The sequence below is a fragment of the Colletotrichum abscissum genome (assembly GCF_030869225.1).
Source record: "Colletotrichum abscissum strain IMI 504890 chromosome Unknown Scaffold_29.1, whole genome shotgun sequence".
NCBI classification, from domain to species: domain Eukaryota; kingdom Fungi; phylum Ascomycota; class Sordariomycetes; order Glomerellales; family Glomerellaceae; genus Colletotrichum; species Colletotrichum abscissum.
The window spans coordinates 317,968-335,426 of record NW_026850198.1 but is presented as its reverse complement, the minus strand read 5'-3'; the positions used below and the strand labels follow the sequence as shown (position 1 = coordinate 335,426).

General features: G+C 53.7%; 6 protein-coding genes across 6 annotated transcripts; 3 read left to right on the top strand and 3 right to left on the bottom strand.

Moving 5' to 3' along the window:
- Positions 1-417: 417 nt before the first annotated feature.
- On the top strand, positions 418-1,503 carry CABS01_10997 (cytochrome c oxidase assembly protein CtaG/Cox11; the record flags this gene model as incomplete). Its single annotated transcript, XM_060544352.1, has 4 exons — positions 418-659; positions 724-793; positions 891-1,344; positions 1,445-1,503. The coding sequence occupies 4 exons, from the start codon at positions 418-420 to the stop codon at positions 1,501-1,503; spliced, it is 825 nt and encodes a 274-aa protein (XP_060398628.1).
- Positions 1,504-2,511: 1,008 nt separating this feature from the next.
- CABS01_10996 (ribosomal protein L24) lies at positions 2,512-3,054 on the top strand (the record flags this gene model as incomplete). The annotated part of the gene is made up of 3 exons (XM_060544351.1): positions 2,512-2,530; positions 2,599-2,711; positions 2,776-3,054. The coding sequence occupies 3 exons, from the start codon at positions 2,512-2,514 to the stop codon at positions 3,052-3,054; spliced, it is 411 nt and encodes a 136-aa protein (XP_060398627.1).
- A 1,191-nt stretch (positions 3,055-4,245) lies between these two features.
- CABS01_10995 (uncharacterized protein) lies at positions 4,246-7,110 on the bottom strand (the record flags this gene model as incomplete). The annotated part of the gene is made up of 4 exons (XM_060544350.1): positions 4,246-4,257; positions 4,317-4,584; positions 4,640-6,914; positions 6,978-7,110. 4 exons carry the CDS (start codon positions 7,108-7,110, stop codon positions 4,246-4,248), a joined length of 2,688 nt encoding a protein of 895 aa, XP_060398626.1.
- Positions 7,111-10,236: 3,126 nt separating this feature from the next.
- CABS01_10994 (uncharacterized protein) lies at positions 10,237-10,416 on the bottom strand (the record flags this gene model as incomplete). The annotated part of the gene is made up of 2 exons (XM_060544349.1): positions 10,237-10,357; positions 10,394-10,416. The coding sequence occupies 2 exons, from the start codon at positions 10,414-10,416 to the stop codon at positions 10,237-10,239; spliced, it is 144 nt and encodes a 47-aa protein (XP_060398625.1).
- A 2,352-nt stretch (positions 10,417-12,768) lies between these two features.
- Positions 12,769-13,773, top strand: CABS01_10993 (uncharacterized protein; the record flags this gene model as incomplete). Its single annotated transcript, XM_060544348.1, has 3 exons — positions 12,769-13,029; positions 13,146-13,214; positions 13,348-13,773. 3 exons carry the CDS (start codon positions 12,769-12,771, stop codon positions 13,771-13,773), a joined length of 756 nt encoding a protein of 251 aa, XP_060398624.1.
- Positions 13,774-14,475: 702 nt separating this feature from the next.
- CABS01_10992 (uncharacterized protein) lies at positions 14,476-16,350 on the bottom strand (the record flags this gene model as incomplete). Its single annotated transcript, XM_060544347.1, has 1 exon — positions 14,476-16,350. The coding sequence occupies one exon, from the start codon at positions 16,348-16,350 to the stop codon at positions 14,476-14,478; it is 1,875 nt and encodes a 624-aa protein (XP_060398623.1).
- Positions 16,351-17,459: the final 1,109 nt, after the last annotated feature.

Below are 17,459 nucleotides of genomic sequence, written 5' to 3'. Positions count from 1 at the left end.
GGCTTGACGAGATCAACAACATCAAGCCGGTGGAAATAATAGTAAATAATCAACAAAACATCTAATACTAAGGCAAACCCTATGGACTGCAGCATTCACCCATTCTCGTTGACGTTGAAATTCCTTACGGCATCCAACTGCATTAGGTTGTTATTGCTCATTAAACAGGGGCTCTTCAGCGGGAATAGAGTGCAGAGACCCCTATAAGCCAGCCAACCAATGCCCGGGGGCGGAACAACCACCCCGCCCGTCCCGGCCTCTCGGGGACCGCCCGCTGCCAGCAAGCTAGAGCTAGGTCGGTTCCCCAAATCCCGATGAAATGCGAAATGGCATGACATCGTCGAACGATTCGGCGCAACATTCCCGGCAACCACCTCACGGTCTCAACCCTCAACTTTCGCCCCCGCGTTCGCGACCATGAACGCCCTCCCGCGCCTCCCGTGGCGCATATCCTCGCAGTCGACACAGAAATGGAGCTGCTTCTTCTGCCAGCACGCCGTCCGTCCAGCGCCGCGCAACCTGCGGATGCCCCCAGCCGGCCGCCGAGCGGCATCGACGACGCCTTCGCCGAAGCAGCAGCAAAACGGGCCCAGCTTCGGCGGTGCGCCTTCAATGGAGCAGATCCATGCGCACTATAAACGCAAGAATGCTACGACAGCGTAAGAGAGCAATTGGTATTGAGACTCAAGAGTACCGTTGGGCTAAAGTGGTTTTGCGATCCAGGTACTACACACTCAGCGTCATTCTCGGGACAGTCGCCCTGTCTTACGGCTCCGTGCCTCTCTACAAGATGGTGCGCTTCTTTTCCTCCCTCCCGACCCTCAGCGACCCCTTCAATACGAGGAGAAACATTGCAGACGGCTAACCCATACTCTTCAACCCCTCCACAGATCTGCCAAACAACAGGCTGGGGCGGCCAACCCGTCCGCGCCCACGGCCCGGACGTGGACTACAGCGAAGACGGCCTCGCCGCGCGCCTCGTCCCCGTGACGACGGCCCCGCGCATCCGCGTCACCTTCAACTCGTCCGTCTCGGACATCCTCCCCTGGAAGTTCACCCCGCAGCAGCGCGAGGTGCGCGTGCTCCCCGGCGAGACGGCGCTGGCCTTTTACACGGCGACGAACAACTCGGACCAGGACATTATCGGTGTCGCAACCTACAGCGTCACACCCGGTCAGGTGGCGCCGTACTTCAGCAAGATTCAGTGCTTCTGCTTCGAGGAGCAGAGGTTGAATGCGGGCGAGACAGTGGATATGCCGGTTTTCTTTTATTTGGATCCGGATATTGTGAATGATGTGAATATGCGTGGTATTGAGACTGTGACGTTGAATTATACGTTCTTCAGTAAGTTTTGCTCTCTGCTGCTTCTTCTCTTGTCGTTCTTCTGCGGGAGATTGGGGGATGAGGATAGTAGGTGATTGGGTCGCTGACCGCGTGATTACAGAGGCCAAGTACGACGACAACGGCAAGTTCAAGGCGCCTACGCCGTTTGCGAGCAACTAAAAAGAGCAGTCCATGTTCACTATTCACGGACGAGACGCTCTACATCTACACACCATACACACCATGTTCCCCACTCTGACGACGTGTTCTACCTCAAATCCTACTTGTATAAAAAGGCCCCTCTAGACCTCGTTGGTCAAGCTTGTACAACTACTACTGTATACCCCATTGGGGGAGAGCATACCACCAGGCGTTGAAAAGAGCTATTGTATTCTCATGACTGTGGTAAAGGCGGCATATAGATCTATTGTACATTGTTCATTCTTCACTGGCTCGCTACTGTCACCTGGTGATGAAGAAGTATCTGTACAGAATAATGTTTAGTGAGTGAGGTACCTATTCAGAGAAACCTCGCTCACTACCTCACATGAGATAAAAGGGGGGAAGTATCAATGCCTCAATTCCGCACTAGAACGGCCTGGCATTAGTCTAGAACAAGAGACAATGGTTCTTGATGCCTGGGCTAGAGATATAGGTACTCCCAGATTTGTTCACTATGGTCATCAGTTGGAGGGAAAGTAACAGGAAGCTTGAGTACTTGAAAGCCCTCATTTCTGACCACGTGTAACATCGTCAAATTATGTCTTTTCGGGCCTGCCGATGCCTTTTGCTTTTGTTGCAAACCTTCTACGCAATTTCCCCCTACCTTACCATGAGCATCGCGGAAGATATCTCTCACGGCTCCTCAGAGATGCGCCTTATCTTATCAGCAACACCGCGGAATCCCGGTCTCGGCCGATTGAGCTCCAAGTCCGCCCGGCCTTTGAACTTTTTCCTCTCCTGCAGCCCGGCAGGAGCTAGGACCACCTCACCAGTGTGATTTTTTCAACCAAGACCTAAGTCACGTGGGTCTCTCCAATTTGCAGCCCACAACGGCCGAACCACCCCATCCTGCCAAAACTTTTTTTTCGCTGGACGTGCTTCTACTTGCTCGACTTTTCTCTGCGACGCCCAACCTCACCGAAATTCCCTTTCCAACCAAACGACGTTTGTACTAACGCAGCCAAGATGACCAAGGTTAACCAGAGTGAGTGTTCTTCTTAACGTTTTTGATGATGGTAATTGAGACGGTTTACTGACTTTGCTGCGAAACAGACATCTCCTCCTCCCGCCGCAAGTCGCGCGCGGCTCACTTCGGTGCCCCCTCCAGCACCCGTCGTGTCATCATGAGCGCCCCTCTCTCCAAGGAGCTCCGCGAGAAGTACAACGTACGTCTTCACTCTCACGGTTTTCAATCCTACTCGAGACTCTTTTGTTCTAACACCCCAAAAGGTCCGCTCCATCCCCGTCCGCAAGGACGACGAGGTCACCATCGTCCGTGGCGCCAACAAGGGCCGCGAGGGCAAGGTCACCTCCGTCTACCGCCTCAAGTACGTCATCCACGTCGAGCGCGTCACCCGCGAGAAGACCTCCGGCCAGTCCGTCCCCCTCGGCATCCACCCCTCCAACGTCGTCATCAACAAGCTCAAGCTCGACAAGGACCGCGAGTCCATCCTTGAGCGCACCAAGATCGGCCGCGAGCTCCGCGTCAAGTCCAAGGCTACCGCCTAAATCTCTTCTTCCAACTCTTCTTTCGGTCTCAATCGTCATGAATCAATGACTTCCTTCTCCTTCTCAAGTGACGGGGGCTTGGTTACAACAATCGAGCCTTCACTCACGACGGGTTGGAGGAGCTAAACGACCAAACATCCAAAAGCGGCAGTTCAAGGGAACCGGTACAATCTTCAATAAAACGGCGGCGGCGGGACATGACAACGATATCCACATCTTCGACGGCGTTCTTCACGACAGGACCTATTGACGCGTTTTGGCAATGGCAGATAACCACATCTTGCCTGGAAAGGGAAAAGAAAAGCACGAGGGAAACAAGGCTAAAAAGGCAACAAAAAGTTCTAGAAAATGAAATCGAGAAATTTCGTTTTCTCAATGGCCACCTCACGTCTTCAAACCCGTGAGATGCTCCATGGGAGGTCCTCCCGAAGCCACCACCGTCCCCTTCCGCCCTAGGGAGGCGGTGATGTCTCTTGCTACATCATCCCGTGACCATGCTAACCTATCTGTTGCTGTTGACTGGCAAGAACACGAGTTCCCCTACATGAATTTGGAACGTTCTTCAACGGTAGGTCGCACATGTGACTGTATAAATCCCGCTAGGATATCTCCGCGTTAACTACAAATCCATGGTTTTCGAGGTATACGACTGGCGAAGAGTAACCCCCGGAAGAGGTGGAATCACCGCCTCTCCACTCGCCCGAAGATTTTCACTGAGCTTTGTCCATGAGGCTGGGAATTTGATGGTGAGATACATGATATCTCCTGTTCAGCTTTTTATGCTCAGTTAGCAGTTTCTCAATATATCAAGAATGTTTAAGCATCACACATGACTAAAACACATCGAAATGTCACCTCACTAATGTGAAAAACAGTGTGTGAACCGTGTGTGAACTGGGATCATTAATGCTAACATAACCTGACTAATTCGGTCTTCATGAACCATGCAATCAATCCTCCACCTTCCTTTTAGAGAGTACTGTACCAAGGCCGAGTTGCACAAGCTGTGTATTGAGAATCACTTTCTCAAAACATGACGCCGACGGCTCCTGAATACTCGGAATCGATGCCTTGATATTGGAAGCCGCCATAGCACTGAGTGTCTCAAAATAATCCGTACAAGTGTTTAAAACGCGTTTTCGTAACCATAGTAGAGTAAGAAGATGCCAATGGCGTTGTGGCCAAGATGCTTCACTTGATTCGCTAGAGTTATTCAGTCAGCTTTACCACCATTACGAGCCCAGTCAGTGGACTTTACTCACAATGGAAAGGCCGGGAGGTTGATTCTCAACGCGACCATCAGCCGATGCGACAAGCAAGCTCTGACCAGCATCTAGTTTGCCGTTGTCATTCAGCTTGGAAGGTGACAGGCGGGTAGACTGGTTTGCAGTGTTGGCGATGGCGGGCGACAAGGAGGCTGCGGCATGGCCGATGGCATACTGGGGAAGATAGCCTTGGGCATTCTCCGAAGTGACAGCTCCCGGAAGAGCAGTCGCAGACGCGGTGACTTTCTCCGACCAAGTACGAACGCTGCTGTCAAGTTAGTAAGTATGATGCATGAAGCTTGGTGAAGGTTGCAACTGACCACGAGTTGAAGTAGGCTCTCTCGGAGTCGGACTCGATGGCGTTGTCCGACGAGATCGTGCTGTCCTTCGATTTGTCAAGGCCTTGGCTGTTGAAGTGGGCAACAGGGCGAGACTTGTTGCGGCGCTTCATGGGCGAGGTGATGTTGTCTGACTTGGTGTCTCTCTTCAGCTCCTTCACTGCTTGCTCCATGTTTGGGCCGGTCAGTCTCTCCAAGGCGGCAAAAGGATTCTTGTCCCCCTTGATCGCGCGGCGATACTTTTCCTCGAGCCGTGCAGCTGAGCGTCCATCGCTGACTTCGCGATTAGGTGGCTTCTCGGGCGACGGCAAATAGAAGCTCCTACCGTCGAAGAAGGGGAAGTTGACTCGAAGGTGTGCAGGTGCATTGCTCCAGAAGAGATGCTTGGCCATCTCCTCCTCCTGGTTGAGAGGGCGGTGGTAGACGTAATCTTTGATATCAGGACTGGGATCCATGCCGAAAGGCACCTGGCCAACCAGGTACGCCCTTGTCAACTCAGGATTCTCACGAATAATCCTCTCGAATTTCTCGTCAAGACCGGGCGTGAGAGGGGCGCCTGAGAAGAGACGATCAGACTCTTCCTTGTTTCTCGGCAGGATACCACGGAAAACATTGTCGCCAGCCTCCTTGTCTGCCTTGGGCACAGCCGAGACAGGAGGAGTGTTCTCGTTAGAACGGCGAAGGTCAGAGCGAGGCTGGAAAACCGGCGCCAAAGCAGCAGAGACAGGAAGACCGGTAGATTGTTTACGGAAGTGGAGTGAGTCGAATTCTCTGGTCTGATGATGTCCCTTAGGGTCGAAGGGAACAGGTGAGATGGTCGCGAATACGGTGGAATTGATGTATGGAGCAGACGCCGCCGAAGTGTCCACGGCAAGCTTGAGCTTGTCTCTCTTACGATGGCGAGGGTTCTTGGGCATCTCGGTCACATTCGAACGAGTGATGTAAGCTGGGTCGTTCTTGGTATCTGCATCGCCTGAAGAGTCAGACATGAGCGTCTTCCGAGACTCGGCAGCGGCCGGCTTTGACTCCTTCGATGTCTTAACCTCACTGGCGTCCTTTGCGTCGCTGCGCTGAGAAAGAGTGCTGTCCTCGAGTGCGAGTTCACCCTTGAGCTTGATCTCGAAGTGCTCGATGTCGGAACGAAGCTGACGGGCGTACTCTTCCATATGCTTCTCATCGATCTGGTGGCGATTGTAAGCCAACTGGGCCTCTGCTTTCTTGAGACTGGACCGCAGGCCTGCAAGCTGGTTCTTGGTGATGATGCTAGGTCGAATGGATGAAACTGGGCAACTCTCGACCGGCGCATTGGGGGTGAAGGACCTGGCGCCTACCGTAGGCATAGGCTGAGGAGGTTGCTGATACATCATGGGCTGGCCCATCGTTTGGCCCATCGGCTGGCCCATTGGACCAAACGCCATGGGCATCATTGGAGCTCCAGAGTACGTTGGACCACTAGCGTATTGCATACCCATCGGCATCATTGGATGAGGTGGGAGGAACCATTGCCCACCAAACGGAGGCATGGGCATAGCTCCAGTGTTGGGGACGACGCCACTGTTCTGATCTTTCTTCTCATTCGCATTGCCGACAGGAATCATGCCGCTATTCAGAGGGGCAAACTGTGCTTGCGCCGGAGCCTGGGCAACGCTGAAAGGGGGCATCGCAAATCCGCTGAAAGAGACCATGGGGTTCGGGCTTGGTGCCATCATTGGGAAGGTAGTTTGCATGGCCGGATGAACAGGGCCCATCAGGGGGGGTCCTGGCATGAACTGGCTGTTGAAGGCTTGTCCCAAGGAAGGCTGTACACCATTGATGTCCATGCTGATTCTCTCTCTGCTGCTCTTTCCGGTAGGAGAAGAGTGGGAACCATCCAGGGTATTGGGGACAATTCTGCCTCCGGCAGTGACGCGGACGTGAGTGGGAGACCGGACGGCTTCGTAGAACTGCTCAAAACCCTTGCGCTTCTGGTCAGGGAGAACAGGTCGCTGAGAAGGCACTTCAGGCTGGAGTTCGGGCTCGGCATCTTGTCCATCGAGCTGTCGACCGGCGGGTCCATCAAGCTGACTGACGTCTGCAGTGACATGACGAAGTGTACGAACAGGTTTGTCACAGAGCTGAGCAGTGACTTGAGGTGCCTGAAGCTTGGCCGGTGCTTGATACTCCGAGTCACCGGAAGAGGACTGTCTGACCTCCATGTTGGCACGAGAGACTAGAGGAGCTCTCTGGTGGGAAAGGGGTCGCTTGTGACGAATGATGCCTGCTGTGGAAGAGGTTAGCAGTGTCATGGGCCTGGAAGGCCGGAAAGGGGAGGATAGCGCACTCAAGATAGGGTTCTCTTTGGCATTCTCAAGCAGCCTCTGCTCGAGCAAGCATTGCAGCTTGGTGCCACGGATGGCCAAGAGCTGGCTGATGCTGTAATGTTTCGATTCCATCGAATTGGTCTCCACAAGCATGTCAAGGAGACTAGGAGCTTGGAGCAAGTGAGGTCGTTCACTATCGACGTACGATTAGCCGGGCGCCGATTGGACGCGGGAAACGACGTAGCCAGGTGTGAGAAAATTGCTTGACACTGCTCAACTCCCCGTAAGCGCTGATTCCGAACTCTAGGTATTTTGCGTGAATCGCTTCTCAAAGTGATGATGAACAGCATTCGGGAAGTGGTTGGTCGGCAGTGATAGGGCAGTTCGTGATTGCGTCAATCTCGCTCGTCTGGGCAATAGAAAATTTGAAAAGAGAAATCGTCTGAAACCGAGAAACAGGAACAGTGACGTGAACGAAAAAACTTACCAGAGTCAACGGGGCGAAATCGCCGGTCGGCAAGCTTTGTGAGGGCTGATATGCAATATTAGAATCTGCTGGGTGGTTTCAGCACGACCAACCCGACAGAAACGAGTGCTGCACAAAGAGTTGGAGTTGGAGATGAATCGGTAGACTTCCAAAAGTTGGACGCCAGAGCAAAGTGAAGCTGAGTTGGCGATGGTGAGCTTGGATTGTGTGGTATGACAGAGGGAGGATCGAGGATCGACCGAGTGATGTTGTGGGGAGAGAAGAGAAGCAAAGTGAAATGTTGGGGAGAAGGAAAGGTCCTGGGCCGGTTTGGTCACTTATTGGAAGGCGAAGAGAAATTTTCGACAGGCAAGTTCTAGGCAAGATAGTGGTCTAGAAGTGGTGAGTTGGAGGGAAGGCGGTCACTCAGGTGCGTAGTGATGTGAAGGAAGGTGCGAAAAGGCTTTGCCTCTCAGCAAATAATATACCTGAGGAAGGAATTCCCTCCAGATGTAATGATGTTTCTGGCGGAAGATGGAAGTACAGACTGCAAGACGAGCAATTTCACTCATCTGTGAGCATGTAAGACTGAACAACGCTCTTTCAGGGAACTTCAATACATATCAAACCTTCGCATGGGCAACTTGTAGATGTGAAGTTCACATAACACAGACCACAAGTACTTGTCGACAATAATTCATGTAAGAATTGAGTGAGGGTGCGAAATCCCTCGTGTCCCATCGTATAAGGTATGAAAACCAGGTGTTATATCTTTCTCTCAGGCGATGCCCATCTCTCATCCTGAAGACTGCACTCATGCATTATCCATATCTTTCATTACCCTATTGATTTTGCCTAAACCATTCACCACTCTTTCATTATTATGGCCTTCCACAATGACTTCCTGCCTGGTCAGTAAAATATTCTTTGTTGTTCTGTAATGTACTGAGTAAGGTATGTTGACGGCAAGCCCAAGTCAAAGGCAGTTCCTGAGCAGTATGGATCACGGAGAATGAGTGCCTATGAAGTAGGTTCCGTGCAGTGCACAAAAGTGTGGACGTGAGGAAGCTACAAGTGTCATTGTATTACAACGTTGCTTTGGGACACAGCACTGTCCTTCTCGGTTCCTATCGTATGTGCGAGCCTAAGGCAAGGTACCTTCGTGTTTTCTCTCCTACCACCTTCCCAATTCTCCCAAACCATTTGATCCATTAAAGCTGAACATCGCTCCTTCAATTCCCAGGACAAAAGAGACTGCTATCCATATCCGGTGACGTTTTACAACGTTGGCTGACATTCTCGATGTGGGAAGAGAAGCCAAGCTTCAACACCCCCAGAGGCCCAAGAACCTGCCAAACCTCCATTCCAAGGAAACGGTCGCGACTCCAATGAGCCTCCTCCGCTGCTATTCCGCATTTCTATCGATGACCCTCCCAATCTGAAGCATCTGAAACGGTTTTGCGATGCTATAGAGAGCTTGATGTCCACCACTGAAGCTCCTAATGGAGGTCCGTGGTACCCTTTCTACGGGAAAAGGAAAACCGCGCGGTCCAATCGATCATCAAATCAGAGCGCCAAGATGAGTTTGTGAGGCTGTTTGGACGGTGGATTGACGAAGGAACTGTCCCCATCCTTTTCGCTCCAAGGCACTCGTTGCTGAAATCCTCAGCGACTATGTACAACTACTGTCGTCTACCAGAATGTTGAGACAGGAGCTGATCATTCATACGAGTGAAGGTGTCTGAATATTCGACCTTGATATCCAAAGTTTGGATGTCGTTCTAGATTCAGGATCGCCGCCGGTCATCTGGGTTATCGGGGACAGGTACTGGAGGGTCAGGCTGAGGCTTGGGATGCGGCTTGTTGTTCTCTTCCATGAGAGAAATACTCCACGTCGATCGCATCTTTATGTCGATGTTTTGGATAGGATGGTACAGTCCTCTTGCTCAGAGTTTCCGATCAATTCGTACCGTTGTCAGAATGCTAACGTGTGTCTAGAAGAGTAGGGCTGGCCAAACGAGGCAATGAATTTAAATTAGGATGGTACTGTCGGCAGTTCAGAGGGACGAAACCTGAATGATCATAATGACAGAGACGAGCTAGAGAGGACTCAAGAAAACGGACGGACGCCCGACAATTTACATCTTTTCGAAAAGCTTCCTTCGGGGCCTGCCTCGCCTTGCTATACCTACCACCCCGCCCCACCCTCATGAGCCCAAGGCGCTCGAGCGGCGGGATGGGTTGGGTGCGGAGCACGCAAGCCCATTCGAGGACCTCCCAGGTGACTCAAAGACAGGGACATGATTACATGGTCTTGGTTCTCCTATAGGAGTGTTTGCCGAAGGGGGAGCACGTGGCTTTGAGCAATGAAACCCCTTGATAGTTTGATCAACGGGAGGAAGAACGAGAAGAACGTACATCAACGGGCGGCGGCAACGGGCGCCTCCCAAAATGCCCCTCAGTGTTCTGCCGATATGACAGGCCCGTCCTGAAGTCTACCGATGGCGCACAGGCTCTCCTCTGTCACACTTTCTTTTTATATACCAGGGAATTATCACGGAAAATCATGGGCAGGGGCAGGGATACAAACCCTGCTTGGCCCGTCCAGCTGACGACGATGACAAAACACGAGACCGAATATTGGGAGACAGCGGAACACAAGATATTCAGGGCAGTCCGGGTGGCGTGTCGGCGTGAGTGTTGCCGCGTATTGAGGCTGCGCGTGTGCTATCTCCGTAGTCCTCCTATCGCCAGCGACACGCAGGTCGGTAAGATTCCTGCTCAACAAGGGCATTCAGGGAACACGTCCCGGCCTAGCCGTCAAAGTTGGTTGGGTTCGTTCGGTGAGCGGCAGATCGACTTGTGCGGGGTCCTCGCACATTGGGCTTCGACAGGGAAGGTCTCGAAGAACGGAGGGCAGTTCCGGACATTGGTCAGGATTGTACGGCTTTGACAGGTTGTTTCCCGCAACGCTGAGCCTTCTTGGTCGCCATCGCTGCCCCTCGACTGGAGCTTGTCACCAAGCTTTTGCGTCCTGAAACGACAGGGTCGTGAAAACGGTGACAGGGGTCCTAGCTGGGACTGTGCGGCCCGTGGAATGGATGACAACTACCTCAACAAGAAGACATGGGCTCACACAGCTTGAGCTTTGGAGGAAGCAAGATAGGACTGGGGCCACCCTTTGTTCGAGACTCGTTTGGGGTTGCGTTGTGTAAAGCAAAGGGTGGAATATCGCGTGTCCCTTGCTGTAGTAGGACCAGAACCGATGCGGCGGGTCTTGCATCCGGAAGTTGGTCCGAGAGCCACAACCCGCGGCCCCGTCCCGGTAGCTAGGCCCGGCCACAGGCCGCCCGTGAGCGTCGCAGGCCTCCCGATCATGGCTGTCACGTCCCGCCTTCATCTCTGTGCATCTTCAGGAATGTGAAATTTCCTATTGCAGCCTGAAAACCGATCACACCATCTGATCTGTGGCACAAGAAGAGCTCCTCTTCTGCATGACATCAGCCCAATTTGGAGAAAAACAAGCTGCGGTCTGATGATTGTGGCTGATCAACAATAAGCGGCCGTGCCATTGAAGCATGCGAGCGCGGGATGTCAGGACGGCCCGAGCAACGGACGTTTGCAACCGTCGTATGTGTTTGGCGTTTAATCCCTGGTATGGGCCTTTAATCCATCGAGATTGCTTACAAAGCCGCAGTTGAAAAGCATCCTAATCAATGCCATTGGAACCATTGCCGAGAGAATTGAGACCATTGTCGACAGCAAATAGGGAATCAAGAAGGCCACTACAGCTTGAGCTGAGGCTTCGAAGCCGCGCTCCTTGCACCGCCAAACTGCTCCCCACGGAGCTTTCCAACCGGCGAGAACACGATGTCGACCGGGCAGGATCGGACACTCTGAATTCAAAAGCTTGTATTGTTATTGGGGGACTAGAGACACCCAAGACCAGAAGATTGCAGTAAACGAACGGACTTGCGGGAGTGACATCAACGGTCAGACAAAGTCAAAAACAGCCCAGATCTTCACAAATAAAATGTTACAGCCAAGTTTACGGCGACTTGGGTTCAGCGTTCCTAGAGCACGAAACAACAAATTTGCGGGAACAAACACGTATCCATATAATTGCTGGGTTCTGGTGTACAGCGTGCGGAACGCCGCATTGCGTACCTCAACTCACCCATCGACGATGCCCACGCTTCAGCCTCGGTCATCGGGCGAAAGCACCGAGGAACAAGGAGGACAATAATAGGGGCTGGACCGGCTGTGGCAGGCCGGAACGAAAAAACCCCCCAAACCCCCACACTGGAACCCGTTCGAAGATTCCCAGAGTGACAGAGTGTGGACTTGTTTTCGCCAGAAAGTTGTCGACTTGTCTGTCAAAAGAGGGGCAGAGTCACGCAAATGAGGGGTACTCGGAGCACCCGTGGCACCCTCAACCTCATCATGGGAGAGACGAACGGTGAACCCCCAATCCTCCAAGCCACCCCGTACCGGCCCTGTATCATGACTTGCAGCTAGACTAGTCGAAGACTAGCCGATCCATGTATTCCGCACTCTTTCTGCACCGTCAGGGGCTCAGGATGGACCGTCTTTGACCGGATTCGTCGGCGAACCTCCAGCCATTGGTCAGGCGGTGGATGAGCCTCTCTTTTACCGCAACAACCGGACGGGCGCCGGGGACGACCTGCACTGTTTGGACGGGATTCCACAAGTGTAATATGCACTTGCTGAATTGGCTTCTCTCATCGTCCATCCATTGCCCCGCAACCCTTGCCTGCAGGAGCATTGCGGAACGACGGTCCCCCGCAATTGGAATGCACAAGAGGAAATGCATGTGAGGCGGGCGACAATATGAGCGATCCAGAGACAATTGAGCTCCCCGACTGGCTACACCAGCTAGACTGCCGCCTGTGAAACCTTGGACAATCTTGGACAACCTAGGACACCCGTGGAACAGCTCGGCACATGTTGATGTCAGATGGTTTACCCCTCCTCTTGTACAAGAGATGAGGGTATTCCGTATGGTCACTTCGGCCTGAACTCTGGTCTTCCTCTTCTCCAACCTCTCTCCCGTCTTCCATCCATACTTTTCAAATACCAAACCCCTTTGCCTGTATTATCTGTACTAAACATCAACTCTAACGAAAGACCCTTTCTCATTTCCTGTTCAATTCCCACAATCCGAATCCTGACCCACGTTAGTCTAACTCCCTTCCAATTTCAACATGTGACAGCAAGCTGACCCAGCAAAAAAGGAAAGAGTCCAACCACAACCCGTTCCAGGATTTAGACGAGACGACGACGACGACCGCGACACCGCCAACCTCGACCCGGAAATTCTTACAATGGCACCACTTACGCCCCATTGGACCCAGCCGTCCCACCCGGACATCCAGGATATCGTCAAGGCGAGCGAGACAGAGTTCCTCACCAAGAGCTTCTCCAAGGTCTCTCTGCCGCCTTTTGCAGTTTACGCAAAAATGTCCTTCCCACCGTGCGATCTGGCCGACGAGCCAACCTATGCCACCGTTCAGTGCGGCAAGGCTAAGCACTTGAACCTCAACAGTGACTTGCTGTACATTAACCACTCGTGCGAACCGTCTCTTGTTAGTCATGCCGCTAAGAAAGCACAAATGTCTACTTCCAAGTCCCCCCAGAACCTACCCCGGGTCGGGGACAGGGACATCCTGGAAGACGTGAGATTGACAGGTGCTATTAATAGATTTTTGACACGGGCAACTTTAATGTTCTGGCTGGGCCGAAAGGACTTCAGCCCGGCGATGAACTGACGGTGAGTTGTCACATTTCACCCACCGACTCCGGGCAACCTTTGGGCCCGGGGGGGGGGGGGGGGGTTTCTACTGTCTCTGAGACTTGGAGAGAGCAATCGGGAAAAGCATCCATTAACGTCGTGTGTCACCCAGTTCTTCTACCCCTCCACGGAATGGCACATGGCCCAGCCGTTCGATTGCTTCTGCGGCACCCCCTCGTGCCGTGGCAAGATCGGCGGCGCACGCGACATGTCCCGCGCCCAGCTGGAGGGTCTCTGGCTCAACGGCCACATCCGCGAGCTCCTTGAGGAGCGCGACTCAGGGGCTCGCTCTGAGAACGACGACCCCACGGCCCAGGCGCTGAGAGATGCCCTGAAGGCCGCCGAGCGCGTCGTCGAGGCAGCCCGCTCTGCCCTGAGGAGCTACACCGAGTCCACCACCGGCAACAGCAACGGGACCCAGCAGCAACAGCATCAGCAGACGGCCAAGAACGGCGTCAATGGTTCCAAGGCCGGTCGTAACGGCGCTAGTGCCAGGGAGTTGGGAGGCGAGTTGGGCGGCGACACGCGCTCTGCGTAGAGGGATCGGGCTCTTGTTCTCTTTGCATTCCATCCATCCGTCCGTATGGGTTTTCCTTGAAATCAAAACGGTGATGGGGGGGCGGCTTTGGCTTGGCCCGTGACGTGTAGGAGGGACAACTCAACTTGTCTTCTTCGCACTCTTTTCTTTGCGTTGTTTTTTCCTACCCTTTTCATGCGATATTCAACATCTCGCTTTTTCTTCTAAATGCAACTACGATGCAAATAAGAGGTCCGGATGGGAACCTGAAGATGAAATGAGATGGCGGAGTTGAGAATCGTGGAAATTAGAATGGGGGGACAAGAAAAAACAGAGGGTGTTGGTGGAAGACATGGTGAGGTAGCCGTTATAAATATCATTCCTACAACCACATGTCTTGATAGCCGCGAATGTCACTATCGAGGCAAACACCATTTGGCCATTTCCCATGATCCTTTACCTGTTCTTTTCATCATGTTTCTTTGATTCTGGACTCTACACGGGAACGAACATAATTCTCTGAAACTCCAGATGCCCTCATACCAGACCCGTACAACCCGTTAGGAAAAAACAAGTACACCGCGAATACAGTCATACATAGTGTCACACGCCGATTCCCACGGCGTTTTATACTACAACAATCCGAGTAGCAGTTTTCTCTCAGGTAGAACCACCACTTTTTGTTTCAGTTTTTGACCCTTCTCGTGAAGACGTCATCCGTCCTTACTGCTTCTTATCCTTATCCATCCAGCGATCACCCCAGCTCGTACGGCGTCCCTTCTCAGTACCGACGCCGCCGACGTACTGGCTCTCGTTCTCCTCCCACTCCTTGCGCTCGACGATACGACGAGCCAGGAACGCACGCGCAAACTTCCACGACTCGGTGTCCGCCAGGTTCCACGCCTCGACGGCCCCACGGATAGAAAGCTCGCGCGCGTCCTTGGTCTTGCCCATATCGCGGGCTCTCTTGAGCAGGGGCTTCTCCTTATCGAGCTCCTCGGCGGTCGGGATGGGTCCGTCGGCGGGGTCGTGCTTGGGCTGCGGGCGGCGCTCGGGGCCGGGGACGGGGGTCTGCGACGTGCCGTCCGTGGCGTTGTGGGGGATGGCGAAGCCAAAGTGCCAGTCGAGGTCCTTGGGGAGGTCCTTTTCGGCCGTGAGCCAGAGGGAGTGGGCGGTCGCGAACTCGCCGGCGACGGCCTCCTTGAACTTGAGGACGCGCGGGGCGCTGCCGATGCCGACGCCAAGGAGCTCCGTGGTTACGGCGCCGAGCCAGGCATCGCGCTCGGATTTGCGGCGGAGCCAGGGGATCTCGATCGTGTCCTGGAGGTTGGCGAGGAGGGCGGTGGTGTAGGGGTGCGGCACGGTGCCGATGGTGTAGAGGGTCGAGGTGTTGCGGTAACGGGGAGGGGTCGAGACGTGCATGGGTTGCGCGGGGACGCAGGGCTTGCACTTGGGGTTGTTGGGCGGACAGGAGGACGGCATGGGCGAGTCGGGGCACGTGGAGAGGTCGCCGGCGAGGTCCCAGGCGTTCTTGATCAGGTTTGTCATGTGTTGAGGCAGAGGCTTGAGGACGGCTATGCCGTCTGAGAAGACGTTCTGCCAAGTCGTGTGCAGGTGGCCGTTGATGAGGTTCTTGAGGGCCTTGAGGCCGCCGGCACGGTCTGCGGCGATGGCCTCGCCGACCTTGGGGTACTTGTCCTGGATAACCGCAACGTCATAGTAGGCAATTGCCTTGGGGTAGTTGTCAATCTTGAAGGTGTCCTCGGTGGCAGCAGCGATGAAGTCCTTGGCCTCCTTGAGCTTGGAGCCGGCCATGGTAGCCTTGATGGCGTTTGTCACCTCCTTCTCGCCGCCGGCAAAGAGACCGTTGTTCAAGTTGTTCCAGCGGGTGAGCTCTGGGTACTCGCCACGGCGAAGGTAAGAGAGGAGGGGATCCTCGTGGGAGCCCATGGGCAGGGTGGTGTGGTAGGCGAGCAAGCCACCGCGCATGTTGTCCCAGGCCAGCCAGCGCATCAGGTCGGTCTTGAGTTCAGCGTCCATCTCCTTGCGCTGAAGCTCGTCGTAGAGCGGGTTCTTCATAGCCTCAGCAGCACTAAGGATGATGGGTTTGAAGCCGCGGGCCCACCATGCGCGGCGCCAAAGGAGAAGGAGCTCGCTCTCGGCATCCTTGCTTGCGGCGTCCTTCTTGATGGTGGTGTCGTAGTAGCAGTAGATGGCCGGGCGAGGCTTGAGGGGAGGCAGTAGAGAGCGCTCCTCGTCGAGGGTCAATGAGGAAGAGAAGGGCACAGAGAGCCACTTCCAATCCGCCCACCAGGAGGACTCGCCGTACGTATCATTTTGTTGACGCGGGGGCGGGTGTGATGGAGACTTGAAAGGGTTCAATCGGCTCGAGGCGCCGAATGGGTTCTTCAAGGCTGAGGGTATCGAGAACTTGTGGTCGGTGTACTTTGATAGGCTCGGGCCAGCGGGGATGGCGCTCGGGAGGGTGAAGATAAGGGAGAAGACGGCGAAGATGGAGATGCTGACGAGGAGGAAGGAGATGCGTCTTGCGCCGATGCGGGGGAGCGGCCGCCCAAATATCATGTGTTGCTTAGGCATGATGGGCGAGCTAGACGTAATCGACGATGAGGATTCGGGAATTCGGGGCCTTGAAGGGCCGTAGGCCGAGTGGGATGGATCAATTGAGGTTATCGTGGGTCGATGGAGTCGAGTCGAGTCGGTTCGGTTCGTAATGGTCGAGCTCAAGGGTATGACATGTGGACAGGGAGCTCCAACACCAAGCCAAGCCGAAGAACAGACACCTGGCTTGATAAATGAGAGGATGGAGATCAAATCGATCGGAACTACGATAAGGAAAGAAAAGTGCAAAAGCGGTTGAAGAAGAGGAATTGACCCTAAGCGAAAGGCGAAAGAAAGTTTAGTTTTCAAAAAGGGCCAGGGAGCTGCCCGTGTGAGAGGCGAAAGGTGAAGAACACGCGACAATCGTGGTTGAAGGTTCGTCGTCAATTCAGTGCTCCTCCTCCTTCATCCCTTTTTTTCCCTTTCCTATCTCTTTCTCGGGATTGGGGAGCTGACGAAGACACGGTCGGCACACGGCATAAGGCACAGCAAGGGGGAACCTGAAGGCAACAGCAGCACGGCAGGCATCAGCCAACCAACATGCCGTGCAAAAATGACATCCCGTCATCCCACCCTCCGATCCCCCCTGGAATTTCTGAACGCGTAACTTTACGTGAAGCAAGGATCCTAATGTGGCCGATAAGATAAGCATTGCTCGTGCCTTATCCGATAGCGATAACAAAGTGGCTAGAGCTTGTGGCGGGGCTAAATTGTCTCATTCGTCTACTTGCCATCTTCAATGTTCCAGGCATCGCGATGCTTCATCCACCCAATGTCTATTCTCATGCCCATGTATTTATTTAATCCGTAATGAGCGCTGTAGTATTCTTCAAATGAGTCAGCTGTTTGCAAACCATATGCTTTGTACAGACTCTTCGCGACCTCGACTACACGAAGTCTTGGCTGGCGCGTTCGTATTGCTGTAGCCCAGCGGCACAGCGTTCCTATTCTCAGCCAGCATCGTGTCTACCAACCATTCAATTAGCCTAAGAAGCGTTCATTTCATTGCAACGCTCTTTCTAGCACCCTTGCTAAAGTACATGCGTCTCAGGATTGATGCCTCAATCAGGCCTAGTCAAGGCAGACTC